Source organism: Ovis aries, chromosome 3 (assembly GCF_016772045.2).
Source record: "Ovis aries strain OAR_USU_Benz2616 breed Rambouillet chromosome 3, ARS-UI_Ramb_v3.0, whole genome shotgun sequence".
NCBI lineage: Eukaryota > Metazoa > Chordata > Mammalia > Artiodactyla > Bovidae > Ovis > Ovis aries.
This window is the reverse complement of record NC_056056.1, coordinates 132252372-132277917: the sequence shown is the minus strand read 5'-3', so window position 1 is coordinate 132277917 and position 25546 is coordinate 132252372. Positions and strand designations below refer to the sequence as shown.

The 25546-nt window shown below is 45.7% G+C and overlaps 3 protein-coding genes across 21 annotated transcripts in view; 1 reads left to right on the top strand and 2 right to left on the bottom strand.

The window, feature by feature from the left end:
* Positions 1–8276, bottom strand: part of CBX5 (chromobox 5) — a 34359-nt gene extending 26083 nt beyond the window's left edge. For 3 of the 10 annotated variants that reach the window (XM_042245157.1, XM_042245158.1, XM_042245163.1), the window contains exons 1-2: positions 8149–8276; positions 7886–7982 (exon numbers count right to left, since the gene is read on the bottom strand). The gene's annotated coding sequence lies outside the window, so the exon portion shown is untranslated. Of the gene's footprint in view, positions 1–5462; positions 5543–7818; positions 7983–8148 lie in introns of all 10 variants that reach the window. The other 7 variants (XM_042245156.1, XM_012158957.3, XM_012159004.3 and 4 more) reach the window with 5 other exon arrangements.
* Positions 8277–8889: 613 nt separating this feature from the next.
* HNRNPA1 (heterogeneous nuclear ribonucleoprotein A1) lies at positions 8890–15229 on the top strand. 8 transcript variants are annotated; one of them, XR_003588778.3, is made up of 12 exons: positions 8890–8967; positions 9521–9637; positions 9905–10051; positions 10189–10399; positions 10494–10586; positions 10672–10764; positions 11001–11075; positions 11270–11428; positions 11973–12128; positions 12374–12439; positions 14802–14878; positions 15090–15229. XR_003588778.3 is itself a non-coding variant. In XM_042246641.2 (11 exons), the coding sequence occupies exons 1-10, from the start codon at positions 8953–8955 to the stop codon at positions 12427–12429; spliced, it is 1122 nt and encodes a 373-aa protein (XP_042102575.1). In that variant the 5' UTR covers positions 8890–8952; the 3' UTR covers positions 12430–12439; positions 12672–15229. The 8 variants fall into 8 exon arrangements, 4 of the variants coding, with proteins under 4 accessions (XP_042102575.1, XP_042102576.1, XP_060268514.1 ...); XR_009599890.1 differs by having other exon boundaries at positions 12672–14878; XR_003588780.3 differs by lacking the exon at positions 11270–11428.
* On the bottom strand, positions 12977–24239 carry NFE2 (nuclear factor, erythroid 2). Of its 3 annotated transcripts, none has more exons than XM_004006275.6 (3): positions 24031–24239; positions 19481–19649; positions 12977–18253 (listed from the first exon to the last, which is right to left on the bottom strand). In XM_004006275.6, exons 2-3 carry the CDS (start codon positions 19592–19594, stop codon positions 17243–17245), a joined length of 1125 nt encoding a protein of 374 aa, XP_004006324.1. In that variant the 5' UTR covers positions 19595–19649; positions 24031–24239; the 3' UTR covers positions 12977–17242. The 3 variants fall into 3 exon arrangements, with proteins under 3 accessions (XP_004006324.1, XP_042102574.1, XP_042102573.1); XM_042246640.2 differs by lacking the exon at positions 24031–24239 and adding an exon at positions 20065–20297; XM_042246639.2 differs by lacking the exon at positions 24031–24239 and adding an exon at positions 19847–20015.
* Between the last annotated feature and the right edge of the window lie 1307 nt (positions 24240–25546).

Here is a 25546-nt window from a genome sequence, read left to right as displayed (position 1 = left end):
GCTTATCTCACAGGTCTGCTGTGGGGGAATAAAAAAATTAGAAAACACTTTTAAATACATAAACCAGAGAAGTTAAATGTCTGATAATAGATGAAATTAAAAATACACTTCTGTCTTCTGGAAGAGTTTGTGTAGAATTGATGTTATTTCTTCCATAGAAGTTGGGAAAATTCACCTGTGAAGCCATTTGGACCAAGAGTTTTTCTCTGTGGGAGGACTTTTAACTACAAATTCAATTTCCTTAATACACATAGGGATAGTGAGGTTAATTTCTGAAGTGGGCTTTGGTAATCTTTCAAGGAAGCCATTCATTTTATCCTAGACATTAAATGCACTGGCATAATTGTTCATAATTCTCCCTTATAACTCTTACAGTGTTTACAGGATTAGTAGTGATATCCCTTCCCTTATTCCTGATGTAATTTGTGTCTTTTTTCCACTGATCAAACTTGCTCACTACATTATCTTCTCCCCAAAAAACAACTTTCAGTTTCATTGATTTTTTTTCTCTACTGGTTGTTTTATACTTCATCAACTAGTCACTGCTTTCACTTTCACTATTTCTTCTGCTCACTGTGGGCTTGATTTTTTAAAATTGAATGAATTTGTCATGTAATATTCTAAGTTTAAGGTATACAGCATGTGTATCTTTGGTATACTTATATATTGTAACATGGTAGACAGTGTAGTGATATTTATCAATTATATAATTACAGTACAGTATTATCCATATTCATGATACCATGCATTAGGTCTCTTTTATTTTTAAAAATAATTTTATTTTTGGCTGCACTGGGTCTTCACTGCTGTGTGGGGGCTTTCTCGAGTTTTGGCGAGCAGGGGCCGCTCTTCACTGCGGTGCACAAGCTTCTCCTTTTGCAGAGCACAGGCTTCAGGTACACTTGCTTCAGTAGGTGCAGCTTGCAGGCTCTAGAGCATGGGCTCAGAGGCGGTGGTGCATCATGTGGAACCTTCCCAGACCAGAGATCGAATTCACGTCCCCTGCATTGGCAGGCGGATTCTCATCCACTGTGTCACCAGGGAAGTCCTGCATTAGGTCTTCAGAGTTGATTTACTACTTATTACAACTTTGTACCCTTAAACATCATCACTCTTATCCCTTTTTCTGGGTTAAGATAGAAAGACTCTAGATCTTTCCACCTTTTATTTGTATTGGGGTATAGCAGATTAACAATGTTGTGATAGTTTCAGGTAAACAGCTAAGGGACTCAGCCCTTCATCTACATGTTTCCCTTCTCCCCTCAAACCCCCTCCCACCTAGGCCGCCAGGTAACATCTACCAGCACTCCCTGTGGTATATGGTAGGACCTTGTTTATCCACTTTAAACATAGCAGTGTGTCCATGTCGCTCTCAAACTTTCTTTTTAATTAAAGCATTTAATACTATAAATTTCCCTCTAAGCACTGCCTTGGCTATATCCCACACATTTTGTTATATCATCATTTTTATTCAGTTCAAAATATTTTCCAGTTTTGTGTGTGATCTTGTCTTTGATCCATGGGTTACTCAGAAGTATATTGTTTAGTTTCAATTATTTGGGGTGTTTTCCAGGTGTCTTACAGTCACTGATTTCTAATTCCATTACAGCCAGAAAACACACTTTGTATAACCAAATCCTTTTGAGATTTATGACAGATGGTCTGACTTGTTAAATATTGCTATGCACTTGAAAAAAATGTATATGCTGCTACTGTTGGATGGAATATCCTATAAATGTCTATGTATCAGGCTCATTGACAGTGCTGTCCACGTCTTTACTGCTTTGCTACCTGTTCTATTAATGGGCTTCTCAGGTGGCACAGTGGTAAAGAAACTGCCTGCCAATGCAGGAGACTCTGTTTGATCCCTGGGTTGGGAAGATCCCCTGGAGTAAGAAATGGCAACCCATTCCAGCATTCTTGCCTGGAAAATGCCATGGGCAGAGAAGCCTAGCAGGCTAAGTCCATGGGGTTGCAGAGCCAGACATGACTGACCCCAGAGCACACATTATTTCAGTTTTGTTTTTCAACTAAAAGAAGGTGCTGAAGTTGCCAATACAATCGCAAGACTGTATTATTTAGTTCTGTTGTTTTCTTTCTTGTATTTTGATGCTTATTATTAGTTGTGTAAATTTTAGAATTATTGTATCCTCTTGATGAATTGATCCCTTCATCATCTACATTAGTGTTAACTCTTTGCCCTACTTACCTCATGTCTGTTATGGAAAAAGAACAAGAAAACACTTTGGAAAGTACACAGTAAACAGAGGATAAAATGTTTGATAACAGAAGTAGTTAAAATTAACTTTAATGAATTTTCTGAACTATCTGTAAGTTTTATCTATCCTTGTCTCCAACTACACGTATAAATGAGGCTTGCCTATGTTTATCAGATTACTAGATATAATTTATTGTTGTGAAATACTGAACAAATTAGCAGTATATTACCCTCCACAACTCCCTGTGAGGTAAGTGAGTCTTACTGATTTAGGGATGCGAAACAAGGCACATGGAGTTCAAGGATGTGCCTCAGAAACCAAAGATAGATTTCCCAGCCTGTTGGGTTGACCTCTTTGTAGAGGGCATTTTATTCCGACATAATTATGCCCGTTGGCTCAGATATGAACTTGTTTTATTCTAAGAATTGTAGATTACAATCAGAGAAACACTTGAATTCAATTTGGTTCCTCCACTCCATGGAAGAAATAAATAATGAGTGTGTTATAAAACTTGATCTTGAAGCAGTCCTTTCAATGACACCATCTCAATCCCATGCTTTCTGGTGTGCTTCCTAGCAGTGAAACATGATCGAACAGGCACTCGGTAAGTCTGAAGAGTAAGACTGCACATCAGAATTTCCCTGAAGGTCCAATGGTTAACAGCTTCCACTGCAGGGAACTAAGATCCAGCATGCCGCACAGCCAAAAGAAAAAAAGACTGCAAGTGAAAAATTTTAAATCTAGGTCCATGACCTAGTTTCAGGTAGAAAAATCTGTCCTTTTTTTTTTTTTTCCTTAAAATTCTGCTTACTCCCCTCTCTTTTAAAAAAAAAATTATCTTAACTGAGGTAAAATTGATTCTAAGTGTTTAAGTTTGATTAACTATTCTTACTGGATAGGAAATCCAGACTACACCAGTCCTCAGCCTCATTAGAATGACTGAAAAGTGGTTCAGCTAGTCTATTACACTCGTTTTAGAAAATCACACACAAGTACAGGTTTGTTATCACGTGTTAATACCCCAAGAAATTGACAACCAGTCGACAACTCAGTTTTCTGTCCCTCAAGTTCTAGAGAAAACCAGTTGGACTATATTAGCCCCAAATATAAGAACAACTTCTTGATTTCCATTTAAAATTGACTTCAAAAATAAACTCCCAAGACAATGTAGGAGTCACTCCATAAAAAATTTTAGGGCTAGAGAACTATTAGTTATCACCTAGCCAATTCCTTCCATAAGAAACTAAGGACCAAAGAAGACAAATGGCTCACTTTGAGTTTCCTGAGCCTTTGCCTACTCTCACCACTTGCTCCTCATTTTAAAAAATAACCTTTTCTTTTTTGAATTAGGTAATATTTATTTGGATAGGGATTAAAGAACCAGGGTACAGTAGTCTGAATGATACACCCCCCTCAAAGTTGTGACTATTACTTTCTATGGCAAAAGATGTGCTTTAAAGAAGCGAAAGGAGAAATTTATCCCAGATTATGAGGTGAGCCTTAAATGCAATCACACATTTTAAGAGAGGCAGGAGTTCTGAGAGAGACATATAGAGAAAGCAAAGTGAAGACTGAGCAGGGAGTGAGGCGGCAAGGAAAACTGACAACCACCAGAAGCTAGAAAGGCAAGGAAGGGATTCTCCCCTAGGGCCTCCAGAACCGGCTCAACACCTTGATTGCAGACTTCTGGCCTTCAGAATTGTGAAAGAATAAACTCTTGTTGTTTGAAGCCACCAGGTTTGTGGTAATTGCAGCCACAAGAAACTAAGACACAGGGGAAATAAAATTTTAAAAATAATAAACCAAACATTTATAAAACTAATTACTGATGCAAAAAGAACTGTGCTTTAAATGACCCAAAGAATGCCTAAATCCTTTAATCTTTCATTTTAAAGGTAAGTTGAGGCAATCAGAGGATGCAATTTACCTAAAAGGATGGCAGATCTGAGAAGACAAACTCAGAAAGGTCTAATATTTACATAGCTGCTAACAAGAACAGTGCAGGTTTTCCCCCAAACATGCTAGCTGGTAGAGCTCCCGGGCAGACTAAACACAGGCAACAGTTGCCACTGTGGGTGTTCTGCCAACACAAGTGCAAAGTTGTCATCAGAAATGAATATGTGGCTTCGAGTGGCTTACAGAAATCCAACAAATCTGCGTCCTGGACTCTGCACAAGCCAACTCTTTTCAGGATGACCTGGACTCCTTCCCATTAGTACAATGATCAGTTAAAGCCATCCTCTACAAGGAGGGAAGGGAAATCAATTTATGTCAGAGTAAAAAAAGACAATTGCCCAGAGTCTAAGGTCATCAATAACAATGTGTAAATATCAGCCACACTGAGTCAGTTATAAATGATATCTAACACTATTAATTTATTGCTTTTAAAGTCAACATCCAGAGCATTTAGGCCCAATTTCATGTTAGGTGAATGGAAATAAAAACAGACCAAGTAAAAGGACAAGAAAAAAATGCTTTACCAGGAGATGTGATATGAGCTATTTCAATAAGATATAAAACTTATGCTATGTGGTTAAATAAATGGTAAAAGCAAAAAATACTAGTCTTCCTCAGAAACCTCTGTATCCTGGATACCGTTCTCTCTTTTCCAGAAATATTGTCAAGGGCTCTGAAAATCACCAGAACTTTCCTAGATATATAAAAATCCAGTCAATTCAAAGGTATGCTCTATCTTTGTCTTTCTTCAGTTATCATCCTGAGAGAAACTTTCTACCTACTGGATTTCATTTTCCTTTTAGATAACAGTCATTTTATGTTTGGATGCAACAGGGTATGCCTCTAAGTTCTAAGCACAAGTGTCTGAAATTTTTGTAATATAGACTCAGCATTTTGTATTGTTAACAGAGTGTACAAGTTAACAATCAAACCAAGTTCTCCAAAAGCAAGAAATAAAAGTCTAAACTTAGGATTTTCAATATGACAGTCTCAGATTTCAATTAAAAACTACTCACCAAAATTTCCCCACCAGAGAGAAATGTTTATCAGACCTATTAACTATGACAGTGTAAGAGAACTTACAATAGAACAAGCAACTTTTATTCACACATCACAGGAAGCCAAAAAGTCTAGGTACAATTCCTGAAAATTTTCAAATAAAAATATACTATTAAAAAAACATCAAATAAGGGATCACTGATTAATTTGTTTATAGACCAAAGTAGGCAGGGCTGAAGATGAAAGGAATCTACTCAGAGTAACCTAGGGAGGCGTGTTTTGGATTACCTGTTCTTCAAGTCAGTATTTCTTTTCCCCCAAAGTATGGGTCTCTAAACAGCTGAAAAATCAGTTCAGCAGAAATCAACCTGTGTTTTTAAAAAAAATGAAATAGAGTACTATAAATGAGAAAATGTCAGAATGCTTTGCGTATGTATTTGTATAGTGAAACTTTAAAGGAAAGAGGATTAAGTCAGATGAGAATGTAAGAAGCATCTGAAGCAAAGTCTACCTCTCCAAACACTTACTTGCCATTATTTTAGGAAGCCAGACACAAGATGCAATCAGTGTTTAAATGCAAACGGTGAAAATGTTAATGTAGCTCTCCTTTTATCCAATCAAACAGTGATCACTCTACATGTGAAGAGATGATCATAAGGACTTAGTGATCCATTCACCAAAGAACACCTCGTGAACACTTCACCCATCTTCTAAATTCTAACTGGTCAAATAAAAGATTTTGACAAGATGATCGATTCTACCATCTGTCATTTCAAGATCAATAGTTTTCAAGTGGAGACTTTGCACCCTTCCCTCAAAGGACATTTGGTGACATTCTGATTGTCACAAGAAGAGGTGTGGGGGAAGTGAGATGTATTTATCAGGCTCAAAATGTCAATATCGCTACGACTGAAAAACTCTGTAGATCAAGACTGTATTAAATCAGGGACAGACGGGGCTTCCCTGGTGGCTCAGATGGTAGTCTGCCTGCAATGCAGGAGACCCGAGTTCGATCCCTGGTTTGGGAAGATCCCCTGGAGAAAGGAATAGCTACCCACTCTCAGTATTCTTGCCTGGACAATTCCATGGACAGAGGAGGCTGGCAGGCTACAGTCTATGGGGTCGCAAGAGTCAGATAGGACTGACCAACCAAAGCTTTCACTTTTTTTTCACCCTTAATCTGTATCACTTTAGTTCTTATAAATGTTATAAATGAAGTAGTTACATTATTAGAATACCTACAAACAGCTTACAAGCCAGTACAAAATAGGTTTTCCTTTTGCAAGTGCCAAACAGGAAAATCTTTCCTCTGTTCACAATAAGCTCAGTTAAAATCATCTTCCTTTTGTATATCACAAAAGTCTCTACTCATAGCAGTACCTCATGTGTATCTGAATTTATTACAATATTTAAAGATTTTCTCTTTGACAATAAATCAGTAAATAATAGAGCAGTATAGACTCTGATACAGTCAATATGTAATTAAAATGTTTTACTAAAATATACTGGGGAGAGTAGAATGGCCATTACCAACATGATATGGACTACTTATAAAATACTTTGAAGGAAATAAAATCAAAAGGCAAAAAAAACCACCCAGGTGATGAATGAGTCCTATCTCCAACATCCTAAGTATTAACCTCCTTAAGTAACTAGTTTTTTTTTTATCTAAATCTAGATATCCTCAAAGGAACAGCAGAAAGGGCTTAGGAGATCTGTAATGGCTTAAAGAGGGAGATACAGATGCAGAGAAAAGATTCTCAGAGAAGAACTTAAAAGACTCTGGGGACACGGGCAATGCTTGCAAAATATTTAGCAGGATGCCTAGCAAGTACTCAGAGTCACCTTTTCAAAATTTGCATTTTAAAACCGAGGGTCACCTTAGTTCTTAACAGAAAAACAGCACTTTTTTGAGGTGTAAGGAGGTGGTGAGAAGTACTTGCTTGTAACTAAAAAACACAAAAACAATTGGCTTTCAAATGTAACTTTAATCACAAATTATTACTCCTGCAAAGATTTAAACACTGGAGAGCCAACCTGTCTCCATCCCACTGTAACCCTGGAGGTTAACACCCTTTGTTATGTTAGCTTGCCAAAACTTTTTCTATGGATTTACAAATCTCTTTGTCCGTGGAAATATGCATTATTACTATTATGTTTACTTTTCCTGGGTACCTTTCCGCAACAGTACAAAGAGATTTATCCTACACTTTCTAATATTTCAAGTCAGTCTTCGTAAAGAAGTTCTCAAACTCAAAAAACATTTCTTGTCCCCACCCCACCCCCCAACCTAAAAGTGTGAGATTGTGGGATGTAGCGATGTGGGGCCAAAATTCAGGCATTCAGGACCAAACTTACAGCTTTCCTACCAGGTAAGTGTGTGGCCTGGAAGCCCAAAGGCTTCGTTCAAATCATTGTGGATAAAATACCCACCCCCACGCGCCATCGCAGGCAGTGACTCCTCATCCTCGCATCCCCAAATCTAAGGCCTCCCTCTGCTGGAGCGCTGATTGGGCAGTCAGCCCGAGCGCTTTCAATAGGCTGTGTGTCTACTGGCTCCAGATTTGGTCTATCCATTTAAGCGCTCGACTCCCGCATCCCCCATTGGAGTCAAACCGCTGCCTCTCGGAGGAGCCCAACCTACCGCGCGCTTCGTGCTCATTGGCTCAGTGAGCCGCTGCTCAGGAGGAGCAAGCCCTCCTCCTACATACCGATGGCCCAAGGACCGGTCAGTCGGCAGCTAAAGGCAGACCCAATTGGCCTATACACTCGCCAGTCAAACTCTTCGGCTGCAAAGCTCCACAGAACCTACGGGGATAAAACATCCCGCCCCTGTTCTTCCATTGGTTGGGTGGACCCACCGCTCCCCCTTCACGATCCCCCACCCCGCGGTCCATTCATTACACACAATAACGGGACCGATTGGAGTCGGTTCAAGACCTCGTATGCGTAGGCAAGACTGTCCGCCACTTACCCGGGATCGAGACCGATCACTCACGCTAACGTCTCCCCTGTTCTTCTGTGGTGAGACCACAAGCCACCGCCGCTGCCGCCTTCTGCGCAACGCCAACCGCCCGCCAAAACGGATCCTTCCCTGCGCCTGCGCGACCAATCCTGAGACCGGACCCTTTCCCCGCCCATTACGCCTGCGCAAAAGAGGCCCAACTCCCGCCACTACGCAGGCGCCTTAGGTTAGCCGCCGTCTTCTGCCCGCCATTTCACGTGTTCCTAGCGCCAAACGGAACTTCTTACGCGCCTGCGTAAACTCGCCATTTTCCTACACATGCGCTCAGCAGGCAGTCCTTGTCAAAAAACGAAAATTTGTAACTTGCTAACTGCTTTTCTGAGGCATAGTATTAATCATGGTTTGCCAGGTAAACTGAATATAAAATTAAGGCCGTAGAGGATTAAAAAGTTTCTTTAAATAACTTAAGTACATTCAAACATGAATGACTGAATTACTAGCCAATCACTCTAGTTAAGAATAATATTACTCGAGAGCCAATAGACCCCCGAGGGGTGGAGACTGCGTAGAACGCCCAAATGGATGACGTTACGCAGCAATGCAGCACCAGAGACCAATGGTAGGGGAAAGCTGTTTCAAATATCCAATCAGAGCTATTCGGGGGCGGAGTCTACCAATGCCGAAAGCGCGGAGGCGGGATAAAAAAGGGAGGCCGAAGGTAGGCTGGCAGATACGTTCGTGAGGTTACTCCTTTCTGCCCGTGGACGCCGCCGAGAAAGCATCGTTGAAGTCTTCCCCGCCTCCACTGCCGTCATGTCTAAATCAGAGGTGGGTAAGACGCTCTCTCCAGCTGAATAGCCTTTCCTCTTCCTTTCCTGAGTTTAGTAGGGTGCAGTTTGTTTGGCTGCTTGCCCCAGTCCTGTCGACGGTTCTTCGATCGCTGCCCGGGCCTCCCCCTCCCTGAGTTGAGGTCGCCATTTTGTCCTCGTCGCCATGAGGCTGCTGTCTTGCGACCCTTAGCAATTACTCCTGCTCGGTGCCCCTTGCAAAACTCTTAGGCACATTTAGTCTGTTTTTTTACCTTGTCCCAATGGGCTGCTATTTAAGAGAGTACCTACAGACGGATGTGGGCCATGTAGTTCTCTTTCCTAGTTCTTTTGTTGCGCGTGCGTCGGAGGGAGAGTAAGGGACGCATGCGCTCAGGGCCTCCGAGCCCACCCAGCCCCCAACATACTGCCTCCCCCAGAGGGGAGAAGCACGTGGTTTGTTGCGCCCCAAAGGAACAATAAGTGCTTCGTACGTTGCTATCTTATTTTTTTTTGCAACAGAAAGATGATTTGCGTTATAGCCCTACTTATTTTTTTCCCTCCTCCACTCCTAGTCTCCCAAAGAGCCCGAACAGCTGCGGAAGCTCTTCATCGGAGGATTGAGCTTTGAAACAACCGATGAGAGTCTGAGGAGCCATTTTGAGCAATGGGGAACGCTCACAGACTGTGTGGTAAGACTCGAAAGAGACAAAGGGCTGTAGAACTAGTTGGTTTCCTTGGCGTAAGTTGCTGCGGTTATTGTTTGAATGCTAATAGGATGGTAGCTTTAAGTATGGAGTGCCTTTAAGTAAAAAAGCACCCAGCTAATTCACTGCAGATGGTTAGTGGGAAATGGAAGGACTTGAGATAAAAGGTTGGTAATAAAGTTTCTTGTTAACCTTAGTCAAGGTAGAAAATCACCCATTTCGGGGGTCTTAACACGTATTAAACATTTTAAGGTAATGAGGGATCCAAACACCAAGCGATCCAGAGGCTTCGGGTTTGTCACATACGCCACGGTGGAGGAGGTGGATGCAGCCATGAATGCAAGGCCACACAAGGTGGACGGAAGAGTTGTGGAACCAAAGAGGGCCGTCTCAAGAGAAGTAAGTACCTTTTTCCTCCTTGAATTAGTCATTTGGAGGATTTCCACTAGGGAGACTTTACATGTGGGGGTATAATAGATTTAATATTCCTCACTTAAATAGGTTTCGATAATACACGTTAATTTTTCCTACATTAGGATTCTCAAAGACCTGGTGCCCACTTAACTGTGAAAAAGATTTTTGTTGGTGGCATTAAAGAAGACACTGAAGAACATCACCTGAGAGATTATTTTGAACAGTATGGGAAAATTGAAGTAATTGAAATCATGACTGACCGAGGCAGTGGCAAAAAGAGAGGCTTTGCTTTTGTAACCTTTGATGACCATGACTCCGTAGACAAGATTGTCAGTAAGTATCAGGTGGCTGGCATTTGTTAAGGGTTCTGAAATCTATGCTGTATACTGAATTCTGAGATGATCTGTTTATTTTCAAAATCGTTTAGTTCAGAAATACCACACTGTGAATGGCCACAACTGTGAAGTGAGAAAAGCCCTGTCTAAGCAAGAGATGGCTAGTGCTTCATCCAGCCAGAGAGGTAAGTTTGCTACTTAACTAAACCGTAAACATAGTTTTGCATAATTATAGTCTGGACAGCCCAACACTTCATCTTGATTCTTCAGGTCGAAGTGGTTCTGGAAACTTTGGTGGCGGTCGTGGAGGTGGTTTTGGTGGGAATGACAACTTTGGTCGTGGAGGAAACTTCAGTGGTCGAGGTATGTTTGGCTGTAATTTACTAATAGAGTTAATGGTAAAATTGTAATGACCCCCTGATGACTTCTTCAAAGTTACATTTTAACCCAAATGTAGTTCTGGCTTCTCTCTAACCAGTAACTGTTAGATATGGGAATAGTTCTAATGGAATGCTTCCTTAAATTTATACTTAATATAAGGTAACTTGTATGCAATCCACGTACTTTAGACCTGGTTTTTAAATTCCACTTTCTTCTAGGTGGCTTTGGTGGCAGCCGCGGTGGTGGCGGATATGGTGGCAGTGGGGATGGATATAATGGATTTGGTAATGACGGTAAGTTTTGTTAAAGAACCACAGGTAAAAAATTTTGGCAACCTTTAGAATAGGTTAGTAGAGACTAAAACCCTAGTGCATGATAAGCTCAACTATGATCTAATAGCATGTTGTGAGCAGGCCTTTAGCCATGCTTGCACAGAATTTGACTGCTGAATACTTTTGTCTTATTGAGAAGACTTGTATTCTTGTAGGTGGTTATGGAGGAGGCGGCCCTGGTTACTCTGGAGGAAGCAGAGGCTATGGAAGTGGTGGACAGGGTTATGGAAACCAGGGCAGTGGCTATGGCGGGAGTGGCAGCTATGACAGCTATAACAACGGTGGAGGCGGAGGCGGCTTTGGCGGTGGTAGTGGTAGGTATCCAGTGATCCAAGTACTTGGTGCAATAGCTAGATTAGCCTTTTAGACTTTATCCTTAGGAGGATTTGATGGTCTTAAAGCATTGTGTGTTGTGCTGCATGGTACTTTTTTTTAATGGGCTTGCAATGCTACCTCCTCCTAGCTTTAAGCTGGGGCCGCCTCACTCCCAAATAGATAGGTGGTTAAGTGGATAGTGGTGTCTTCAACTGGAATTAGATTAGCTTCTAGCCGGATTTAGTGTTAACTCTTGGGATCTTAGGTGCTTAGTTGATGTGTCCAGCATGTGTTTGCTGTGCCCCTGGCTGGGTAAAGGCCTTAAAAGGCAAGAGAATGTATACCTTTTGCCATGGTGAGTTGGGTGAAGTTTTAATTACTGGATTATTCAACTGAATGCCTTGCACATGAAATACAAAGATAATTGAAATTGGAGCCACAGAAGTTTGGGAGCAAGGCAGATCAAGCAACTTTTTTACTCTGAACACTAGGATTTCTCATTTTCCCTGAGTAACATATAAAGGTCCTCTTTTCCATTCTTAGGAAGCAATTTTGGAGGTGGCGGAAGCTACAATGATTTTGGCAATTACAACAATCAATCTTCAAATTTTGGACCCATGAAAGGAGGAAACTTTGGAGGAAGAAGTTCTGGCCCCTATGGTGGTGGAGGCCAATACTTTGCCAAACCACGAAACCAAGGTATGGTATATATGTGGTATTGGAGGGCTAAACTAATACTGTTTAGGAAATGTAGAAACCAAAACGCTGACAAATTAAAACGTTGAGGAAAATGACTGAGTTAAAATAGTTTGAGTTGGGAAAATCACATGAGCCCCAACCTGTGATTTTCAACTTATGCAATATAAATAGGTTAAGCCCCAACTATAAAAAACATTGTTACTGTTTGTACTTCTAAAGCTTAAGAGAATAAATTTTGTTTCTAGGTGGCTATGGTGGCTCCAGCAGCAGCAGTAGCTATGGCAGTGGCAGAAGGTTTTAATTACTGCCAGGTAAGTGAACACCTTTTTTTGTTGTTCTCACTTAATTGTAATTTATAATGAACCCAGTAACCCTAATATAGCTGAGCAGTGCAACATAGTTAACATTATAATTACAGTAAAATTGTGGATATTAAGTTAATATTCAGATCAGCAAAATTTGTGGGAAACAACTTGCTATTGGATTGTAGCCTTGAGTCTTAATATGTTTAGATTAACAACTTTATTCCATATTGTTCAACAGGAAACAAAGCTTAGCAGGAGAGGAGAGCCAGAGAAGTGACAGGGAAGCTACAGGTTACAACAGATTTGTGAACTCAGCCAAGCACAGTGGTGGCAGGGCCTAGCTGCTACAAAGAAGACATGTTTTAGACAATACTCATGTGTATGGGCAAAAAACTCGAGGACTGTACTTGTGACTAATTGTATAACAGGTTATTTTAGTTTCTGTTCTGTGGAAAGTGTAAAGCATTCCAACAAAGGGTTTTAATGTAGATTTTTTTTTTGCACCCATGCTGTTGATTGCTAAATGTAATAGTCTGATCATGACGCTGAATAAATGTCTTTTTTTTTTTTTTAATGTGCTGTGTAAAGTTAGTCTACTCTGAAGCCATTTTGGTAAACTACCCCAACAGTGTGAAGTTAGAATTCCTTCAGGGTGATGCCAGGTTCATTTGAAATTTATTTACAAACCTGCTTGGTGGAGAAGCTGTTGTCTTCAGAACCTTGGTGTAGTTGAACTGACAGTTACTGTGTTGTGACCTGGAGTTCACCATTAAAAGGGTCACCCATGCAAAGTCATGGAGTTTTTTTTATTTTTTTTTGGTTATTAATGATTGTTGGCACATCCTATGCAATATATCTAAATTGAATTATGGTACCAGATAAAGTTATAGATGGGAATGAAGCTTGTGTATCATCCATTATCATGTGTAATCAATAAAAGATTTAATACCCTCTTGAATGGAATGACAACTGTATGGATTCGGGACTGGCAGAGTTTTGGACCTTCCCTACCCTCTACCCCTGATGTTGAATGCTTCTATCAATTCAAGTTCAAAACTCTGCCAGAGAATAGAAACCAGCTGCTGGCTAATGGCCACCTCATAAATCCACAAATCAGAAGTTTGGGGGAAGACCTTTTTTAAAACTGACTAGTGCCATTAAGAATTTTATTCAACACAAAAACAGGCTTACATTAAAGGAAAACTGCAGTTTCTGTCCTGGTTGGGTGGGTCTTTAGAGGTTTATGGATTGACCACTTATTATATGGAGATTAAAATTTCATGTGAGAAACTATTGTTTACTTAAATATGTGCTAACTGCAGCTTTCCTTTAAATACAGCACAAGATCACACAACCATCCTAAAATGTTGCTTGTATAGAAAATGACTTAAAACCTTTATAACGTTATTATCCAATCATTGTTATTTGTACGTAGCTTCCTTTGAGCCCTCAATTTCAGTGCCATTGTACCTAGTAGTATAGATATTTGTTTACCACTAGGATTGTGTACTCCATCCCATGGGTGTGTTAACTGGAAGTTTGGGGAGGGTTGGGGTGGGGTTGGGTGGGAGGTGGAGGTGGGTGGGAAAGCATGGGTAATAGTTCCATGGGCTTGATATTGGCTGAGTTTGCAATGGCAGGTGGAACCTTAACTATTGAGGGAGTTTGCAGATACCTCAGGATTCGTGACAATGCCTTTAAAGATCCAGGAGAGATGTTCAGCTACTAGGAACTGCTAGCAAGCATAGCGCGAATGGCTCCGAGCCCAGACACTCTACAGCTGAGAGTAGACACTTGTGGTATGTGGAGTACAGATAAGCCAGGGGCAGGCCACGGCACTCCATGAAAGCTAGGAGAGTGAAGTTTCAGTGACCATCGCAAGGAAGGAGGCAGACAAGAGTAAGGCACACCTGGCTCTTAGGACTAGCAGTCAGAACCAGGAGAAAAGGTTTTATTGCTATGCTGATAGGTAAGAACAGATTTTACTTACATCCATATAGCTCTCTAAAATCCAGCCTTCTCATTTTCCTTAATATATTGAGCCAAAACTAGTCCAGTTAAGCTGAACTTGGTTTTTCTGGAACTGAGTTGCTTTAAATTGACACCCTACTCTTGGTGGCTCCCGAATGAAGGAAGTGAGCACTTTTGTAAATTACCTCTACTGTGATATGTACTTACCCTTTAATTTCTATATTTCTTACCTTCCTTTGACCTATTTCCATAAAACAATGGCTCAAAGTAATATTAGAATCTTCCCCCAAATGCTTGTGGGAGGTTGGGTGGGCCGTTAGTGGGAGGTGGGGGGTTAGCCTGAGATGGAACTTGTCTCTGAAAAAAAGCTAGTTCTAAAGGCTGTTTACTTTTCTAGGGAGGACTCTGCTACCACAGGCATATCAACTCTTAAAAAAAATCCAGAAACTTCAGTCCAAGCTCATGGATAAAAAGGTAAGCTTTTATAAAGTAACAATGCTTAGTGTTCCCAAAGAAAAATGACAAGCTGTCTCTCATAGACTAGAGAGGTCTCATAGCTTGATCTGTTACTTACATAATAGGCTAGCCAGCAAGCACTATTAAAAAATTGGATTCTCAGTCAAGAGAACGGTTAGGATTGTAGACTCTGATCTGCTTAATGTACTTTTCTTTTTCCTTTTTGCAGAAACATCCTTATGAGGACCTTTATCCGAGCCTCTTGGTGCTTGTTACTGCCATGCAGTTATTTACTACCTGCTGTGCAGCTTGAATCAATCATTCAGTTTTGTGAATGAACTTTAAAAAAATAAAATGCATTTAACTTGGTTTTGTGCCTTATTTTCTTTGTCTCCCTTCATGATATTTATGGTAAATAACTTGATGCTGCTGGTTTTTCTTTACCAGATGAAGCTTGAGAATGGGAAACAGGAGTTAATGATAGCCAGGTGTCTGGTACACCAGAATTGTACCCTCGTTCCTTGTTGTGTTCTTGAGCATAGTGGGCCTCATCTAGGAGTGAACGAGCTTTTACTGGTCAATTATTTCCAGCTTCAAAAAAAGCCAAGGAGGTACCTCACCTTTGCAAAGGTAATAAGCCGAAAAATGTGTTTGAAAGCAGTAGTTTAACTCTTTCAGCAAGTGTTTGTATTTTTCTCTAGCCTGTTTCCATCCTTGGTAAAAGAAAGCTTGTGAATCCATCGGGTCCATTATTAACCAAAATTATGAGTAAGGAAATTTCCCATTCTCTTACATGAAGTAACCAATTCTTGTGACCCACCCTTCCATCTTTCACCTGAAGTACTGATGAGTACATGTGTCTGAGAATCTTTCCCACCACAGTGTACCTCCACGAGAGGTGTGTCCTGTTGACTGTACCTCCAGTGCCTAGAACAATACCTTGAGCTTATTATGTGCCTATTAAATACTTTGTTGAATAAATGTCTAGATTAGTCTCTGAATTACCATTTTTGTGGGTTTGATTTGAATGAAAAAACTACAGTCTGCTATCTCAAACTACCTTACCCCACATTTTAAGTTTTTAAGAAAGTTGACAAGTTGGACTATCTTTAGATCTATCAGGAAGTTTTCGTTCCCTGGAGACCAACCTTTTTTTGAATCTGTAGGCATTAAGTTTTTATTTCAATCACTTTTGATTTTTTGTCTTAAAACTGGAGTGAGTATCAAGAACTTGGAAGTGAGGTTTCTCTAGTGAAATGGAATAGAAGGGTTAAATAGAAGCAAAATACTCCAAAGAGGTAATTTATATAATCTAGTGATCAGGAAGATTGGGAACTGCCCCACTTCATTGTGTTCTAAAAAACATACTAGCAAAAGGCCCTAGATCTTCAAGGATCTAGAAGGGGAAGTAGGGGGTGGGGGAAGGGCAGCACACGAAAACAGGAATTGGGTAACATCTAACGTAACCAGGGAGATGGATGATTTAACCACAATGCACATGGTGTGTGGCTGTGGAGCAAGTTTTACCCAGAAGCAGTCCTGGGTGTGAAATCCTCTAAAACTTGTTCACTCAGTGGTGTTCAACTCAGACCCTATGAACTGTAGCACCCCAGGCTTCCCTGTCCACCCCTGGAATTTGTTCAAACTCATGTCCTTTGAGCCAGTGATGCCATCTAACCACCTCATCCTCTGTCGCCACCTTCTCTTAACACTCTTTCCCAGTGTCAGGTTGAAAGTTGGGTTCCAATCCAATTCTTTGTTGCAACCAAGAAAGGCCTGTCCTGTGGGCATTCCAGGCTTTTCAGTGCTAACACTCAGGAACCTGTTACAGAGGGTCTAGCCAGCTCCAGCAGCAATCCTAGCTTTATAAATAGGGGGTCACCCAAGATGGGGTTCCTCAAATCATGGCCTCTGGCTCTGAGAAGGGGGTTGAAAGTGGTAGATGACACTGCTCAGGCCCAACTGTTGCCTGTCCCGTCTTCCTACAGTCGGGAGAGAGAGAAGCAAGCTCAGCAGAACACCCTCCCCAACACCACCAGGCAGTGAGCTCTGAGGAGCTCCCCAGTTCATCACCCTCCCTCAAGAGAGAAGACACAGCACAAGGCTATTTCCGTAGAGTGCTTTATATACCAAAGCTCAACCCAGACTGGAGACCTAGAAAACTGAACCACTGAAGAGAGATTCCAGCCCTCCCCTCAACATCCTTGCCTCCAGGCAAGCCTCACTGAACACACCTCGGACCTTCCAAATGCCAGGTTTCCCACTGTGGTCCCCTCCTGGTCTACAGAACTCAGCTCCCCCTGGGCCTCATGGATGGGGAGGACCTTTATCAGAAGAGAATGAAGGAAACCCCCATCACCAGTCCCACCCCCTCCGGCCAGGTCAGTCTGTGGCCTCCATCTTGGTCCCCCGGGGCACCAGGAAGATGGCCCCATCAGCAGCCTGGTGTAGCGCATACTCTTCAGGGGAGTAGCTGTTGCCTGCTTCATCCCGCAAGTGCTGGAAAATGTCACGGTACAGGTCCGTCAGCTGTTGGCGCATGACCTCCAGGGTCCGGTCGGCCTCGCCTCGGGCCCGGAGAAGCCGCTCCCGCTCGCTGCCCAGCCGCTCCAGTTCCCGCTCCAGCTGCACGATGGTCTCCAGCTTTCTCTTGCGACAGTTCTGGGCGGCCACCTTGTTCTTGCCCCGCCTTCGGATGTCCCGGACCAGGGCCAGCTGGCTCTCTGTCAGCGGGTACCGCGCCAGCAGCTCGTTGAAGTCGTCTACTGGCAGGTTGACAATCTTGTCCGTAGGGAAGGGGATCTTCATGGCCAGGGCCCGCCGCTCATCCCGACTCCCCGCCTCCCCCCGTGCAGTGGGCTTGGCCCGCACAGGGCCCGAGGAGGGTTCTAAGGCTAAGGGGGTCTCGGCAGGTGGCAAGGCATAGTTGGGGTGGGTCAAGGAGTTGGGCATTAGTGAGTAGGGGTACTCCACTGGGTACATCTCTACATACTCGCTGCGACGCCGGCCAGCCTCCGTCCCCTCCAACTCAAGAGATTCAGCGTCACTATAGTTGAGGGATAATCCTGAGTCAGATTCTGGGTCTTCTTGGGGCTTGGATGGCCCCGCTGACAACCCAATGTCCAGGAGGGCCAAGGGGTCTGGGAGGGGGTCACTGAGCAGGCCCGAGAGGGTCAGTGGCTTGGAGACTGGTACAGTCATGTTGCTACCATAGGAGTACGGAGGGTCTGGGACATGAGACGTGGGTGCCGGGAGCTCATAAGGTGGTGTAGGAAGGGGAAAGCCAGGCTCCGAGTGGATAGAGCAGGGGCAGTAACTTGGAGGCGGCGGGGGCCCTGGGTATGGGACAGGGGCTGGGGGCTCGAATGATGGCTCACTTGGAGCATTCAGACCCTGCAAGAAAAGACACCAAGAGGTTTGTAGACGGGCTGAGGAAGAGAAGAAACCATCTCTCTCTCAGAACCAATCTAAGTCCCACTGAAAGAACTAGTGAGATAATCACAAGGGAACAGAAAGTTGCTAATAATCATTAAAAGCTTCTGGCAAAGTTGTGACAGAGCAAGTTCATGAAGAAAGCGGCTTAAACAGGAAGGGCACTCGCTGAAGTCAGACTTCAGAAAGGACTAACGCCACAACAGTTGTGGAATCCCCTCCTCTTCAGGAGAAGTTCTTACTGGCTTGAGATGTCTCTTGTCCCTTTATTTCCTTCAGGAAGACAAGGAGTCACTCCACGATGACCCTTGGAACCCTTTTCCTGCTGCCATTATCTAGGGTCAAAGGGTCAAGTTCAGACCCTGGCCATGCCCTGGGTGCCCAGCAGAGGGAGCTGCTGTGTGGGAAGAGAGCTTAGGGCAGATCCTGAGGACCCAGGCTGGCATGGGCACAGTGCCAGGTCTGGGGCAGAGAGTTACTTCGGGGAGCCACCGTGAGCTCTGCCCTTTCCCCTCCAGTCCCTCTGTCCCTGCCCAGGTGCAGAGAGGAGGAGAGAACATGCTGAGGAGAACAGGGCCCCCAACCCACATCGGGGAGCCATCCTGCTCCAGCCCAGCTGGGGACAAAGGCATCATTGTTAGGCCAACAGACACCCCTTTGTCCAGGTAGCAGGAGGAAAGGACCCCGGCATAGCCCGACCCCCCACCCCCACCCCCACCTTCCTGAGGCCCCTGAACTACAGCTCTGCTACCTGAGGGAAAGGGGCCCAGCTGCTGAGGACAGGGGAAGGAAATGAGGGATGAAGACGGGCAGGACTGGAAGAGGGCAGAACAGAGGAAGGTGAAGAAGGGAAGAAGGGAAGGCGGGGCAGGAGGTGAGGTAGAGAGCCGTGAGCAGAGTGGCTGCTCAGAGAGCTTGCACCCCCAATCAGATCCTTCCTTCCCACCACTGCTATCTCTTGCTCATCCGCACCCCTCCCCCTCAACGCTCTGGCCTTCCCTCCAGATCTCTTCGACTCCAGCCCTTCTTTTTACAGTGTCCAGAAAATCTCCCATCTTGAGACCCTGGGCTCTGCTTGCTCCAGTGCCACCCCCTGCCACACACACCCAGGGCCTCGATCCCAGCCAGACTCCCTGTTTCGCTGCTTTTCCCTCCCCCCACCACCTTGTTCCCCACTGCCTGGCTTACCTGCAGCTCAGTGATGGACATGATCTCCTGCCAAGTCAGTTCCATCTCACCTGGCTCCGGAATGGGTAGCTGTGTTACCCTGTTCCTGCTCTGCTGTGGAGGACACGGGGACATCCTACTGGGCCAGGGCCTGGTCCAAGGTCCCGAGAGCCCAGATGGTCCCAGCAACCTATATCAAAGAGAAACAAAGGTTAGGACCTCTCCTGCCACGGGTCAGCAGTTTTATCCTTCTTCATTGAGCAGCTGGGCTTCCCAGGTGGCGCAGTGGTAAGGAATCCACCCGCCAATGCAGGAGACTTGGGTTTGATCCCTGGGTGGGGAAGATCCCCTGGAGGAATAAATGGCAACCCACTCCAGTATTCTTGCCTGGAAAATCCCATGGACAGAGGAGCCTGGCGGGCTACAGTCCATGGGGTCACCAAGAGTCTGACATGACTGAGCGACTGAACACGCACGCATGCACAGAGCAGCTCCCTCCAGCTTCCCCTGAGGGAAGGAGACGCTTCATCCCCCCATCCATGCTGCACTCATCAACAACTCCTTAAGCTAGAAAGCCTCTTTCTGCTGTGTTATCTCTACCTCACCTGCTATGGCTGTAGGCAGTTCCTCTGGGAGCTCTACTTTTCAGATAAGATGCCTTCTCTTTCCCCTACTGCTGAACTCCTCAGGACTGCATCACAGGCCAGGACAGAAGCCACATCATCTAGGGTGGTGGTTCTGTTTTTCCTGTCTCCTGCAGCAGCCTCAGGGATCACTCCTGCTCTCCTCCTCTGCCCTCAGTTTTAGGATCTCAGTCTTTTCCTTCCAAGTTGAGAGTGAGTGCTTGGGGATCCCCAAGGAGCGTGTTGTGGGAAGAGCCAAGCAGACAGCCCCTCCCTTTCTCTAAGATAGGCCCTGGGCCTGCTGGCTGATAGCAGCCCTGCCCTCGCCTCCTATCCTGGTCCTGGGCTCCCCTGCCTGGGCCAGATAAGAGGTTTATCAGCAGCAGGCAGCAGAGGAGGAATGGTCTCTGGAGACACTGGACCTCTGCCCTGTGTCCTGCAGGGTCCTCTTGGCTATACCCTACCCCACAAACCAGGTCATATAATAACCACAGCAAAGACTTGCTTGGCATTTGTTGAGAACTGAGCCTGGGGGTCTATAGGCACTCATTTATGAGATTGATTTTCACAAAGATCCTATAAGGTCCATTCTGAATCTGAGACTCAAGCTGCTAAATAGCAGAGTCAGGTCTGGTGCTTAGAGTTGCTGACTCTCCTGCCGTCCCATCTTCCAGGTGCCTTCCCAGTCCTGCTCCCACGTCTTGCTACGCCGAGACTCTACTGGTAGTCAGCATCAGTCAGCTCCTTCTGTGGAATCTCGGCCTCTTTTCTCTTCTAGGGAATATTTCTTTAGAGACTTGAATACTCACTCCCCTTCAGCCCCTTTGCTTTGGATCTGGGCTGGAGTTGCAGACCTGCGCAGCAGCAAGATGTCGGGCAAGCCGTCGCCTTTCTCTGAGCTTCTGTTTCCTCATTTGTAAAACCAGGGAGTGAGACAAGTTGAATTTGGAGGTCCCTCCCTCTCTGCTTGGACAGTTCAACATTCTCAGCAATCCCTCAGCCCTGCCTTCATCTTCTCCTTTCTGTCACCCTTTCTCCTCACTCCACCTCCCTATTCCCTGACACCCATCTCACCCTCATCTGTTCTCCCTGCCTTTGGCAAGACACTCCAAGCAGATTTGGCAGGGGCCCCCTGCTCTCTTAGGGCCACGCACTGTACCCTATATCTGCTGCAGAAGTAAAGGCAGGCAGACTGGGTGAGTGGGGGAGACTTAGAGAAGGACAGGCAGAGCATAGGGTTGGAGGACCTTAGATCACCACAAGGATGGCCCATCACAGGTATTTAATGTGGAATCCACTCTGACTCACCACAAAATTCACGAGAGCTGCAAACTGTCCTTTCGAAGGAGGATCACCCCAAGTTCCTGCTTGGCCCCTCCTTGTTACATGGCCATCCCTAGAGCTGGGAGTTGGCACAGGCCCTTGGCCAGTGGGCAGAGGGTAGGGTGTTTATGTCTGTCCAGGATGCCATTTCAACACCGGAACCCCACCTTCTCCACCCAGGTTCTGGCGGAAATTGCCCAAAGGCAAAGTGAATGGAGAAGGGGTTTAGGGGGCAGGGACGATGACTCTTGCCTCATAGTCCTTCTCACACACACACACACATCCCGTTTTGTCCCTCCGTATAATTTCCCGGATCTGACTCTTAGGTGCAATACAAAGATCTTGCCCTAGGAGGCAGGAGACCAGGTTCTCTGGCATTCCACATGCATGATCTGGGGCAAATTGCTTCCTATTCATTCTCTGCCATTAAATGGAGACAGACGTGGAGAACCTCCTTACAGTAGATTGTATCTGGCTCAAGCAATCACAGACTTTATTGTGGGTTGCATTCACCTGGGGTGCTTGTGAAACCACAGAATTCTGAAAGCTGCCCCAGATCCATCAAAATTGAGTTCATAGGTACAGGTACCTGGCAATCAGCACTTTAACAAGTGGCCTGGTGGGTGTTTCTGTGCCAGAGGCCCACCGTACTTTGAAAACTATTAACCAGTCCAACCATATGGATTTACTTGAAAGAACACAAAGCCAGAAAGTCTGGCAAGTAATCTCCAGACTTCTCGTTTCACAACCTTGATCCAGGCAAGGCTGGGTTCTAGGCTGCCCTGGTCTCTGAAACTAGATATCAGCCCCTTCTCATAAAGACCAGGAATTTAATCCTCCCCTTACCCTAGGACAGGGAAATGAGAATCCAGAAGGGTCACTAGGGGAGACAGGAAGTTAGGAAAGAGGCAGTTAAGGAGAACCTCAGGATCAACTCCAACCCGCTCTCTGGTACAAGTCTGTGCCAGGCCAAAAGGGAGCAGTGTGAGTGTCCCTAGACACTCAGAGATGGGTGGTGGTCTATACACCAGCTGTAGGCCCCTCTGGGTCTTAGGAGCCTACCTTCCTGAAGACAGGCCAGGGAGCTGGCAGCCAGTGATAAAGCTCAGGGAGAAGGAATCAGATCAAATAGAACATCACAGAGGGTACAGAAACTGAAGAGGTCCTGGGAAAGTGCAGCCTGCCTCCCTGTGTCCCTTTTCTTTCACAGCAAATGGTCCTCACTTTCCAGTTTAGTCCACACTTTGAGGTCACACACCCATCTTGCTCCCCAACACTGCATATCAAGTAGGATGGACACCATCTCCAGGGACTCTAATCCACCCTCTTTACTCTCATCCTAAACCATTCTGGCTTACCCAAAGAGATTTTATCACAATCCCTGAGTACACACAGAATGATATGGAGCTTTATATTTCAGGATACAGACTGAGGACAGTCTGGGGAGGGATGCTGTGGAGAGGAAGGTATTCGGCCCCATCTGCTGCCCCAGGTCTCTAACACCTTGACAAGGGGGAGAGCCAGAGAGAGGGCTCGCCTCTGGGACTCTGTTCTGAGGCTTATTAGACTTCCCTTCCCTCTCCAGGTGTCAACAGAAGCAGGGAAAGGATGGGGAGGGATCAGTAAAGCCTGGGGTGTGGAGTGATGGATGAGCAGCCTGCAGCTTAGAAAGATGAGAAAGAATCTCCAAAGAGAGGGAGGCACACAGAATTGAGAGAAAGCAACAGAACGGAGGGGAAAGGGGGCGGGTGGAGGGAGCCATGGCGAGGGAGAGGGGGTTGAAGGTGTGGAGAGAGATATGAGCACAGTAAGATATGTGGGGTCACACATGACTCAAACAGGTGCACGGGAACAAGAGAAAGAGGGACGAGTTTCTGCTGTCCCGTCACCCAGTCACTAGACCCCAACTTCAGTCCCTAGGAAGCCCAATGATAGAGAATCTCAGCTCCAGCAGCTGTGGCAGGTGACCTCTCTGCCACTGTCCCCAGCCGTCTGTCTCCTCAGCTGCCAAGATTTCCAGTCAGAAGCAACTATGCTGCGGTGGGATCCCTTCCTCTCCCTCCCAGTTCCAGCTGATCCCTACTGCCCGAGGCCCGGAGAAGAGAAGGCGCACAGGGAGGAGAGAACTCAGCACCTCCAAGCTCTAGCAGCCCATCCTGGCGCAACACTTCTCAGCCACCCAGGTGTCCACTGTCTCAGATTCCTCAACTTCCCCTAGACCTCCCCAGATGGCTGGACAGGGCAGCGTGATGGGATGGAGTAGGGGAAAGGATGGTACTGTATACCTGAGTCCAGCGACAGCCAGTCTGCCCAAGGGTTACTCAGGGTCACTCCCCAGCCCCTGAGGCGTCCCTTGGGGGACCACTGTCTGGTCCCCATCCATAGCATTTTGCCCTAAGAATCCCAAAGGGCTCAAGAAGCCATGTAGGTCTCCCAGGGAAATTCCCGCATCTGTCACATTCCTCAACCAGGGGCAGCCTGGTAAGGTCTGCGACCTCCTAGGATCGCCCTGCGACCTCCTAGGATCGCCCTGCGAGTTGCTTCTTCTCTCCCTTTGCCTCCTCCACCTCCCCAGGCTGTCCCCAGACCCACTGCAGTCCTCCTCCCCGCCCGCCCCGCAAGCACCTGTGGCAGGGTCCCAGCGAGGTGAGGAGAGCGATGAGAGAGATGAGGCCGGCCTGGGCTGACACCTCCTGGGTGAGGATCCCTGCTACCTCTGAGAGCCGCGGAGCGCCGTGCCCCGCCCCCCGGCCATCGCTGAGCGCCCAGTGTGGAGTGCGGGGAGCTCCGGGCCGGCGCACCAGCCTCTTCTCTGAAGCCCTCGGCCTGAGTTCTCCGTCCTTCCTCCAACCCTCCCCTTTCCCCGTGGCCCTCCTCTCCTCCTGCCCCTTCTGGCCAAGAGAGGAAACTTGAGCCCGGTGTGGTTTCTGCCCACACCCCGCCCCCAGCTTGCTCCCGGCCAGCGTGGGGCACACATGGCTCCCAGCCCTCCGTGTGAGCCCAGGAGTCCAGCCAGCTCTGCGTTTCTCCCATGCGTATGATGAATTCCAACCTGATGATCTAAGCGGCAGAGCGACCTCTAAACTTCATACAAGTTGTAACCCCTGCCCTTTGCCCCTTTGACCCTCTTCAGGTCAGGGAAACTGAGTCCTGGCAAGGGGGAGAGCAGCTGGAGAAAAGGACCAGATGTCTAGCATCCCAGTTGTTAGGCAGGTAGGCCTTCGGGACACTGCTTTTATTTTCAGGAAAGCCTGGGCTCTGGGAAAGGGGTAGGGGAGCTTTCAGGGGAGGAGGACCCAGCCGCTTTGATGTGTCCTTTCACCTGTAGCCTTCTCCCCTCCCCCTGCAGCCTCAGATGTCCTAGGACAAAGGCCTCTTTCTTGGGCCAGGTTTGTTGTCAGTGTGTGAGGGGAGTTGGGGTTGGGGGGGAGCCGCCTGGCAGGGACATTATTCACCTGCCTTAAAGGGGACCCTAGATGCCCTCTGTCCTTTCTTCCAGGCAGTCACCCCAGTCACAGGGCAGCCGCATACTCTGGACAGAACAGGACATGTGTGTAGGGTGTCAGGTCCACCCCAGCATTCACAGCAGCTCTGGGGCAGGCCAGTAAGTACCCCTGGAAGTCACTCATTCATCCATTTGTCTCCAAGCCACAACCCAAGTTCCAGGCCAAACAGATCCTTTCTCCAGAGACTAGGAGAAAAGTCTGGCTTCCTCCTAGCTTTTAGTAGCTTTCAGCTCTAAGGAAAGTCTTTCCTATGTCTAGCTTCACTCCTTACAGCTGCAGCTTACACTTTTTTCTATTTTTTTTTCCTTCTTATGATGTTCAAGTTAAATTGGAAGCAGTTATTGACTGAGGAGGTAGGCAGGTACCAACCTAAGACAGGACTGGCATTCAGCCAGCATTCTGTGATAGGCTTGTGTTCACTATTAAAATAATGAAAACTTTCTGTCCCACTTGGTAAAGAATAGCTTCTGGGAGTCTTCCAAGTGTTTCCCATCATTACAGTACTATATCAGCCACCCCAGTTCTCTCTCAGGATGCCCCCAACCCAATAACACAACCAAGCAACTCAAGAGGCAATGTGATACCTGCAGCCTGTGTGTGTCGGTTTGATCAACATCCATGCCAAACCTATAGTT